Source organism: Paramisgurnus dabryanus, chromosome 12 (assembly GCF_030506205.2).
Source record: "Paramisgurnus dabryanus chromosome 12, PD_genome_1.1, whole genome shotgun sequence".
In the NCBI taxonomy this organism is placed as follows: Eukaryota; Metazoa; Chordata; class Actinopteri; order Cypriniformes; family Cobitidae; genus Paramisgurnus; species Paramisgurnus dabryanus.
In genome coordinates this window covers 23,601,211-23,612,111 of record NC_133348.1, presented here as the reverse complement: position 1 = coordinate 23,612,111, position 10,901 = coordinate 23,601,211, and the positions used below count along the sequence as shown (strand labels likewise).

The window sequence follows — 10,901 nt, the reverse complement described above, 5'->3', positions numbered from 1 at the left end:
TTAAGATTCATCCTGCAATGTAACATACAAAATACACAATAATACATAATACCTTATCAAGAAAAGATGTAGCTATAATGTCATTAGCTCGTCACCATTTCTGGCCTTTTTGTGTTAAATTATTATTAAATTAATTATTGAAATATAATAAAAGTATTTGATCGATGGACTGTTTGGAATTACCTGCTGGTAGTGATTTAGGCAAAAAAGTGAAAGTGGCACAACACTCCCATCTATTGGCTAAATGTGACACCACAGAATACATCTCGCTATCAGATTGGATTTTAGCTGATGGATTATTCTAAACTATGCAGGCCATGTAACAGTAATGGTGGTTGGTGTTTTAATTTTACTCGTTATCTGGTTGTAAGACACAATACTATAAAGTGCAATACAAATAGGCTACTGTAAAGTGTAATAGTGAAATGGGCACAATGATGCTGCAGTACAATATGATTATAATAGAGGAAATAAAATAAAACATTGTATTATTCTATTAGGGTACTTGCTGTTTAGTGGGAAAGAAATGAAAATGCATTAAAAATAAAAAATCAGGATCAACATGCGGCGCATACAATAAATGACTGAAAACCTATTGTGTTTTGGGCATTTATTTCCTAGCTAAACCCATTATGATTTTAATGGATTATTCTATCAACCCTGTGTTTAAATACAAAAGTGGCCACCTGTGAGAAAGTGAGATTATGTCAGCCCTGCAAGCTGCAAGTGAATCCAAGAGGTAAGCTCTTGTTGTTAAAACATAAAGTAGTGGTTTCTCAGACAGGGTTTAGATTAATCCAGGACTAAGCTTTAGTTATATTAGGGGATTTAAGTAGGTTTAACAAACAAACCTTATAAAAAACAATACTGGTATGCATCATGAGACAAAACAATGGCACTGAAATATGTTAAAGGTGTAGCGGAGGATTTTCTCAAATTTTAGAAAAGAACCGCCTTCTTCACTTTTTAAAAAATTGCAATTGCGCAACACTCCTGATTGACAACTAGGAGGACCAATAGTCTTGATGATCCACCCGGAAAAAGAAAATCCTCCGCAATACCTTTAAGATAAGGAATCTCCAAGGCACTCGAATTATATAGAAAAAGTCAAAAAGCCTTTAATTGACATGGCTTAATCTTTTAAAAACAGGTGACAAATACACCGCGTTGTGGCTTATGCAATGCGTAGACTCTAAGAAAGGATGTGTTCATTTTAACACATACTTTTTTATCCTATTTAACACATTTTGGGGTGGTTTCCCGGACAGGGATTAGACTAGTCAGACAAAAATAAATTAAGAGCTGTCCAAACTTAGAAATTCATATCAGTGCCCTTTGCTTTGCCTCAAAATGCACTCAAGTAATGTTTTTAGTAAGGCATGTTTGTTCAAACTAGTTATATTTCCTAAGTAAACTAAAGTCTAGTCCTGTCTTAAACTAATCCCTGTGCGGAAAACCACCCCTATGTGTCATTTCATGTTGATTTTGAGTTCCAATAAATTAAAGGGACAACACAAGACGTGCTAAAACAACACAAAGTGTGTTTTAAAATAGCACAGAGATGTGTTAAGGACAACACATTAGATTTGTTATAGTAACACATTTGTTTTAAGAGTGTAGGTATGTAACATCCTGACAAAGGCTTGTAACCGCAACGCGTAGGTGTATTTGTCACCTGTTTTTGAATTATCCCTTGCATTCAAAGAGCAGCGAGATCACCAATTCACACCCCGTGCAGCACTTCTTTTACATCCTTTGCTTTGATGTGTTAAGATCAATGCAAGGTGTTTTTAAAGGGGACATATCATGAAAATTTGACTTTTTCCATGTTTAAGTGCTATAATTGGGTTCCCAGTGCTTTTATCAACCTAGAAAATGTGTAAAACAACCCAGTAACTTAGTTTTGGGAAATCATTCTCTGCAAGCATGTGAAAAAATAGGTCATTGAAATATGGCTCCCCTTGTGACGTCAAAAGGAGGTAATACACCCCTTAATCTCCACTATCCAACCACGTCACTGCCCTTTAGTGCAGAGATCAACTTATTTGCATTTAAAAGGACACACCCAAAACAGCACGTTTTTGCTCGCACCTACAAAGTGGCAATTTTAACATGTTTTAATAAACTATCTATATAGTATTTTGAGCTAAAACTTCACATGTGTAATCTTAAAAAAGTCTGAAATGTCCCTTTTAAATGAAGGCAGCTCAACAAATATAGTCTGGGACTAGAATAGGCCCTGTCCATGAAACCGCCCCAAAATACAGTAGCCTTAGCCGGTGGTACTTAAATATTAAAAATAGTACTTTTTTTAACAATGTTAATGTGAGAATTTTTTATTATAAATAAATGTAACATAAATGGATGTGCCACAGTGAGATCACTGAGATCAAAGTGGAAATAGACATCAGCATGAAACACAAAACTACAATCACATATTACAAATATACTTAGAGAAGTCCAATAAACATTAAAATGTTTTTACACATGCAGACCAAAGATATGCCCCTTATACTGTATATAAAAATAATGTGATAAATAAATAAACAACTGATAATAAGAATTTTTAAAAAATATTATAAAAAATCCCACAGATGGAGAAAGGCGGCTAAAGTAAGAAAAGCAGAAATGAGACTGATGATAAATACAGATCTTTCTGACGATAAAGACAGTAAGAGCCTATCTTTGTTTATACATTAATAATTCACACGTCTTGAAACATATCAAGAAGAAAAGCTCACTGTGGCAGAAAGAAAAAATAGACCCTGAGAGAGTGAGGTAAAGGTAATGGCCCTACAGAAAAAGCAAGATTCAACTCGCTCTGGGTTTCCATTATGCATTTTCAAAGCTAAAAACTATCAATGTAAAACATCTTTCTTAAACCAAAGATGCAAATAATTCACAACATGTGGTTCAGTTGATACATAATTTCCAGAAACAGCTGCTATTTCACACCTTCAAGCAGATAGAGGAGGAAACTATGACTAAGATGTGAGAGATAACCATCAGAAAAAAAATAAGGTGTGAGAGAGCAGACTTAGTGGATGATCATGTGGTTTTCTGTCGTGTGAAACATTTGTATGACAGACATAAAACATTTTTGTGCGGTGAAATCGTGACAAGGAAGCATGTAGCATGTAGTGCTGCATTTACCACAAAGGCTTTTTTAATTTATGAAGACCTGTCAGACATCTCACAACCACACAGATCAATGCAGAGTCAATGCAGCATTCAGTGATTTATATTTGAATATTTTGCGTTTGTATAGATCAACTTAGAAATGCTCTAGTAAACAAGTTGAGGTTTTTTTTCAGTTTTATTTAGATAGCTAATAAAAGTTGTCCATCATATTAGGAGAACAATGTCACTACAGATTATGAGAGACTAATTTCCAAACTGAACATTGAGGGTCGGTTTCCTGGACAGGGATTAGACTAGTACTAGACTAAAATAAATGTAAGAGGTGTCAAAAACTAAAAACAACTTGCACTGACATATCTTAAAATACATCAAAATTCACATAAGTAATGTTTTTAGTAGGCATGTTTGTTAAAACTAGTTATATTTTTATAATTAAACTAAGCTCTAGTCCTGGTTTAAGATAATCCATGTCTGGGAAGCCACCCCTGAGCGTTCCAGCAAATAAAAGTTTTCTGACACAGTCAGACATCTCCAAATGAGTCATGAATGAGGTGGAAAATAACGTGAATACAAATGGTGGAAATAATTATAATGTAAATGAAATTACTGTAAAATACTCAAATATTTGTTACTACTATTACGTTTGCAAACAATATCTTAATGTTTCAGACTTATGGGTTATTTGGTGCCCAAAGTTTTTTCTCATTTCACATTGTTATATTTGTAATTATTTTATTAATTTGGTAATTATTGTCATGGATCGCAAGTTGTTACAGGCCATAACATATAATATTTTTTGTAAAAATTGTCTTAAAAAGCAAAAATCATGATTTCCGGTTGTCTGAATTCCTCTTGTATCAATTCTGTTACCATTAAACTCTGTTATAGCTTCACAGCAGTCATACACAAAGACTGTGGCCCTGTCCCAAATGGCGCACTTCATGTGGACTTTCGGTCTCGTGGCCTTAAATTGCACGTTCTCGCTTAGTCTACGAGTCTGTAGGGTGTCCCATCTGTCATTTTTACGCTTTGAAGTGTGCTCATCAGCGCCCCCTTTCCCCCCTTGATGCAGCAGCAGGCTTCGCGCACTTTACCAACCCAGAAGTCCTTGCGAAAGGGCAATCAGACCAATCAGACGACGGAAGGGAAAAGTTCACACTGACGGGCAACTTCTCTACCTATTTCCGGTGTGATGCTCGAGTCTGTCCCTAAATACGACTCCGGTGCACCCACATGGACTCCTAAAGTCTGGACTACGTGATGTCATCAATGTTACTCTACCTAACAAATTTGACAGTATCCTCTTTAACATAGTAATTTCGGTAAATTACCATGAATTTACCAGAATAAATTCACCAGTAAATATAAAAATATGCTATTCATGCAGGCAGTGAAGTTCCGTCTTTTTACCAATAAGCATGACATCATTCACACTTCCGTATTAAAATACAGCTAAACTCTGTGAGAAAGCAGAAGTTAGCTCAGTATAGCGCGGCGAGCTCAGTATTGTATTTTTAAACAATCCACGTCATACTTCATATCCATGGTCCATATTTTGTTGTTTTCGCATCTGTTTGGCAAATGCTGACAGTCGCGAAATTGCTCGTGATCGAACAACACTGCCTTAGGTGACTTTAAACGTAACTTAAAGGAACAGTATGTAGGATTGTGGCCAAAACTGGTATACATAAACATCAGTTGAGGGCTGCAATTTTTTTTATGATTAATTGATATAAATTTCTTACATACTGTTCCTCTTTAACTGGGAAGAGACGCAACCTGCGTTTTTGTACAGCAGTAATAAGTGTGCTAAGTACGTCCACAACTTTGGTGAAGATTTTTTTTTAACTTTGGTGAAGAAATGTGGACGTTAATTTCAGTTGCGCTAGACTTTTAAGCAGCGTGCGTGTGGAAACGTCCGTACACAGAATGCGTCATCAACAGAACGTTATGATTGGCCCGAAGCTGTCAGTACGGTTTGACGTCGTTTCATTCACATAGATACAGTTATAGATAGATAAATATCTTACATCCTCTCTAACTGGTAAATTGACAACACTAATTTACCAGAAAGGTTTCACACATGACATATTAACTGCAATTTACCAATAAATTACGAGTAAAGACTGTATGAGTAAAGACTCATAATCGCCCACACTGTTGAACATGTTGCTCCATCCTGTTTAACGTGTGCTTTACGTGTGACGTGGTTCCATCCTGCCTAAAATGGGTGATTTGTGGTCAGAAAAAACTTCAAAGTTGACTGCAAGACTATTTCACGCTATTCAAACAGGTAAAAAAGCATGCTGTAGTCGAATGCAAGATATTCAGTTCACACAAATTGATGAGAAGTTTTTTTGTGAAAGTAGAAAATTACCCAGTCATGTAAGATCAGTGCCTCATTTCAAGCTACCTCAAAAAGTGTTGTTGTTGTGTAACAAAACTGAATGTCATAGAAACTCTGAAGGTCTGCTGAAGCATCAAGCAAACAAATGACAAATTAATGAATACTTTTAGCATGAAATGGGACAAATTGCGTTCACTTCATCTCCCTTTGTGGGAACAGGTCCTGAATTGCTTTTCGAACTGTGCGTGTTATGTTGACTACTGTGTGTTGATGGCCATCTCATTCGTTTACAGAGTGCTTCCATGCTTATTCTGAACTCCTTCCGGATGTTATTACTCGAGAGCACGTAGAGAATGGGGTTAATGGCACTGTTCAAAGTGGACAGACCCAGTGAGATTTTGTAGGAGGTGTAGATACTCCGCTGAAAGTTGCACTCATCTTGTTTCTTAAGGAAGTGGTAGGTAATGGCACGTATAAACAAAATAATGTGGTAAGGAGCGAAGCAAACCAAAAACAAAGCCACGACTGCCACAGCCAGATAGCGAACTTTTTCTTTCTGTTGGGGGAGGAGTCCTGTGCTGGCCTGAACGTTGGCAAGAATAGCCCTGTTTGTGAAAATCAAAATGCCCAGAGGGACGCAAAACCCGATGCAGAAGCGGGCGTAGTTGAATCCTGTTACAATCGGAGTACTCTGGCCGGGTTCGAAGCAGCGAAGACTGTCCTTGGCCACATTCCCCTCCCGCATGATAAAGACGGGAATGTGAACCAAGCCCACCACCACGTAGACTAAAATGGCTATGAAAGCAGTGATCCTTTTATGCCGGTGACCCCTGGATTCAACAGCATAAACCACCGCCACATAGCGGTCGATGGAAATGAAGCACAGCAGAAATATACTGATGTACATGTTGCTGAAAAAAACATAGCCGGTTACTTTGCAAGCCATAGAGCTCCAGGGCCACACGTGGTATTCGTTGAAGTACACGGCCCACACGGGCAGTGTAAACAGGTAGGTGAGATCGCACACGGAAAGGCTCAGCAGGTAGATGCCAAAATTGTTTTTATGACACACTTGGTATAGGGTCAGGTAGACGGTGACCAGGTTGGCTGGCAAGCCGATGACAAAAACAACACTGTAAAGCACCATTAGAGGAATCCGGTCTTCCTTGTATGGCAGATCGCAGGACAAGTTCACAGAGGTGTTCATGGTTGTCGTAATGCTCAGCGATGAAACAGATTCATGCATCATTTCTGGGGACCAGAATAAAAACAGAAACAGCAATTAGCAATGAAAAAGTGTAATACAAATATAGATATTAATAAGACAAAATGTTTTTACATTTTTAATTGATGCATGGATGTGTTTAAAAAGACTTTTCAAATAAAATAAAACAATGCAGGCTCTCTTTAATTTTATTTCAATTTGAACAATGTTCATCAAAGCATAGAGATTCTACTACATTTTTGCACAGTATCCATTATCCTCAATCAATATGTGAAGAGCTCAGATGCAAAAACTGCTAAAAGCCACCTCCATCAAAAAATGAAATAATGATATTAACAGAATGCTTTTGGCCAAGGGACGATTCTAGGATTTTCGTTTTAGGGGGGCTAAGCCCCCCAATGAGGGTATAATAAAAAAAATTGATTACAGTGTAAGGTTAGGTCTATATACAAACAGTGGTAGAGCTAGAATTAACTGGGGTGGCCAAGACTATGCGGTCCATAGTGACAGAGACTTCCACATTTACGCCAGGGTTTCCCGCAGCACTTTTCAGTTTGGGCGGCCCACCTAAGCTGGGATACCCTAGCACCTTAACAAGGTCGTCCAAAAAAAAAAATTCGCTGCACAAAAGGCCGTCAAGTGCATCTCGGAGAATAGCGTGGACGCACTTCACACTGCGAGCGGGCACGCGCCACATGGCCGAAATGAGAGAAAGACATGGTCCGTCAATGTCTGGAGGATAACTAGCCTGTTTATAAAACATTTAATTCATTAATAATCTAGTATGTATTCATTTTCTGTCATAGTTTCTTCAAAATTGAGTTTTATTTGAGTGTTTTAAATAAAAATATTTTCATCATGATGCGTAGGCCCCGCCCCTTTGATTGCCACGACTCCGGCCCGCCCACCTGCACAACCCTACCACCTTAACTAACAAATTTTCTGCGGGAAACCCTGTACGCCTATAAGACAGAATGAAATAAAATGTTTATATCCGGTAAAGATAGTTAGTTGTTTACTATGATACTCACTCACTATTTTATTATGACAGCTATTTTGAGACATATTTATGTGTATTTTTCTATAAAAAAAGGGGAAACATTAATTAATTTAGCTTCGTGCACACACGCTGCCCTAACCATGGTTTTACTACAGTTTAAACCAAAAAAAAAAACATGGTCTCTGTAGTAAAACCATGGTAACCACAAAGAAATCATGGTATTGACAACCATGGTTTTCAAAAACCATAGTAACACCATTACTAGTTAGTGTAGTAAAATCATTGGAACTACACTTTTACCACAGTAAAACCATGGTTAAGGGTGTTGTTGGGTAACGCGATTGCGCATCATGTTTTCAAGTTCAAGGCGGAAGTTTGTTTTGTTGTAAAACAGTATAAAGAGAAAGGGAAAGTCCAATCTATAGGCATAGACTTCACTGAAAGTCCACAGAAAGAGAAATACTATGCATCTTCTTCCAGCCTACGATGAAATCATCATATAACATTTGCAACGTATGTTAATGTTTTCATAATATTTATTTTACACAACAAAAAACACGTTGAAACGCTGAAAATAGCACATGAAATTTGGACAGCCCAGACACCCCTTTAGCTCAGCAACCTTTTTGGAATATGTCACTGTATTGCATAGATTGAAAACATGTCAGACACACATTTGGCATCTGAACAATTGTTTAACTATTGTCAATTAAAAGTCCCCCTGTGGTGAAAATCAGGTTTTATTGTTGTTTATATGTCTATGTGGTGTTTTTAATATGCTTTAAGACCATGTGCAAATTCATCATTCAACACCAATACTAAGTATTTTCTCAATGAAATTGGAGACAGTCTCGTGTTTTGAAATCGCCTTGCTTTCCTACGTCACAAATATGTACCAAATCACATCATAAAATTTAAATCAGTAGTTTGAGTCATGGATATTATGTTTGAATGCCTCATACTGAATACTTTGTGATGAAACGATCACAGCACTGCTGCTTTAGCTTTACTCCTGTGATGCTCACACATGCAGTGTGAATGCTTTATTTTGATTAAAGATTAGTGCTGCAAACGCACAGATCACATATGCATTCTGTGAAACCGGACTTAGCAGTTATATGTGTCTAAAACTGCAGAATGTAGCCTTTTTTTTTTTTACAAATATATCTATGGACCAAGGCAGGGACTAATCACATATTCATAGATCTGGATAAACAAGGGTGTTGTATGCAAGCTGTTTCAAAGCATGAAGAAATACAACTTTTATATATGCTATTATGAAGCTCAAAGATGACTTTTAAGTGACTTTAAATTGTCCAAAATGCATGTAGTTGGGCAACTAATATCAAATTTTCCGCACAGACAAAAGCATTTTCTCTTTGACTTAACTATTGGAAAAGAGCAGGTGGACACAGCAGGGCACATGCATGTAGGGTATCAGCACCAGTCAGGTGACAAAATAAACACCCACTATTTCCTTTCATCCTCCCTAACGTTTTACACTACTCCAGAGAATTGACCCAGCGACACAGGACAGCCACTGAAACATCCTCATAATCTTCAATAGGGATTGAATGAGTATAGAAACGTGTATTGATATTACACAAACTAAAGTTTTTGTGCTTTGTGCATCAAGAGGTCATGCATTAAAATAAGATGCAGTAAGCACGGTTATTGGGAAACACTTTAAAACAATACAGCAACCATTGCAAAGCCACCCACGTACAGGTTTTGCTCAGCATATTGCTGACCTAACAGATACTCCCTTCCTCTGAAAAAAAAAAGGGGAACTTGGATACAGATTTCTAAAGATTGTGAAAGTACACTTCTGAGGGAAGATTCCAAAAGCTTTCTTTGTGAGAACCTTTAGCATCAACAGAATACCTTAATGTTGCACAAACGGTTCTTATAGTGCAAAAATGATCTACAGACTTTAAAAAGGTAAGAAAGAATTGATACTTTTAAGAGCCGTTGGCTGAACGTTTATTTTTTGAGGAACCAACTGCTTCTGTTAAGTTGTCACTGATTGCCTATCAAGAAAGAGATGGCGTGCCGCGTAAATGAAGAAATTACAGCATTAGGCAATGTTTATTATTTCCTATGACCTCCATAAATTTAGTGAACTTGCTGTTTTTAAGAAAGACACTATGATTTTTGGATCAGATTAACCTTTTATTCTCTTGTCCTATAGCATTAGTGTCAAGCATGCTCAGTCTATAGGCTAAGCAAAGCGTGCTTTTCATATCTGCTCAAAAACACGAGCTAAATATTGATTCCCTTTCTTAAAGTGTAAAGCATGTTTTATGTTGTCTGACATTAACTTTAGGCTTATATATATATATATATATATATATATATATATCTATTTAAAACAAAACAAACTCGTGCACATCCTAACAGAAATATCAGACACGTCGAGTCTAAATTAAACTGACAACTTCATAAAATATTCACTTCTTTGTTTAATGACAAAACACAGAGATTTAAACCTTTATGAAAATTAACCATCGTTTTATTACAATTAGAAAAAAAACATGGTTACTCTAGTAAAACCATGGTTACCACAATATAACAATGGTTTTGTAAACTATGGTTAATTTTCTCATAATATGACTCTTTTATGACTCCTTGTCGACTGGACTTTTAATACAGAAAAAAAACGCTTAAGCAAGTCATACATGTGCAATACACATATTTTTACAATTGTACATTTCTTAGAGAAACATATCTTGTGTGAAAATTTTGCTAAATAAGTATCACCCATATTTCTTAGTGAATTTTATATGCATTTAAGACATAAAACACTTTTACCTGTAAACGCGGTTAAGGACTTGGCACAGTTCGTCTGTATCCATCATAGTGAAATATAACAGAATGAGAGAGCACGCGCACTGTCAGTTTGAGAGATGTGTGAAAATGAGCGCGACCACGTGATCAACACACTTCTGCTTTCCGTCACTGCCTGTCAGCAGTGTAAAATGATTTTTTTTTAAAGTAATACCTTTACATCTTAAATGTTTTGAGACTTTTTGGATCAACTGAGAGGACCGTGCAATATATATGCAATAAATACTATGGTATTTACAATAAACTGTGGTCAAATTCCTACCTAGATAGTGTTTTTGAACCTTGCTGTAGTAAATAAAAATATACAAACAATCAATAAGACTCTATGCTCTATTATGCAA

The 10,901-nt window shown here is 36.6% G+C and overlaps 1 protein-coding gene across 2 annotated transcripts; it reads right to left on the bottom strand.

The window, feature by feature from the left end:
* Positions 1-2,320: 2,320 nt before the first annotated feature.
* On the bottom strand, positions 2,321-10,893 carry gpr132b (G protein-coupled receptor 132b). 2 transcript variants are annotated; one of them, XR_010528817.1, is made up of 3 exons: positions 10,525-10,893; positions 5,519-6,739; positions 2,321-5,362 (listed from the first exon to the last, which is right to left on the bottom strand). XR_010528817.1 is itself a non-coding variant. In XM_065257267.2 (2 exons), the coding sequence occupies exon 2, from the start codon at positions 6,735-6,737 to the stop codon at positions 5,655-5,657; it is 1,083 nt and encodes a 360-aa protein (XP_065113339.1). In that variant the 5' UTR covers positions 6,738-6,739; positions 10,525-10,892; the 3' UTR covers positions 2,321-5,654. The 2 variants fall into 2 exon arrangements, 1 of the variants encoding a protein (XP_065113339.1); XM_065257267.2 differs by having other exon boundaries at positions 2,321-6,739; positions 10,525-10,892.
* Between the last annotated feature and the right edge of the window lie 8 nt (positions 10,894-10,901).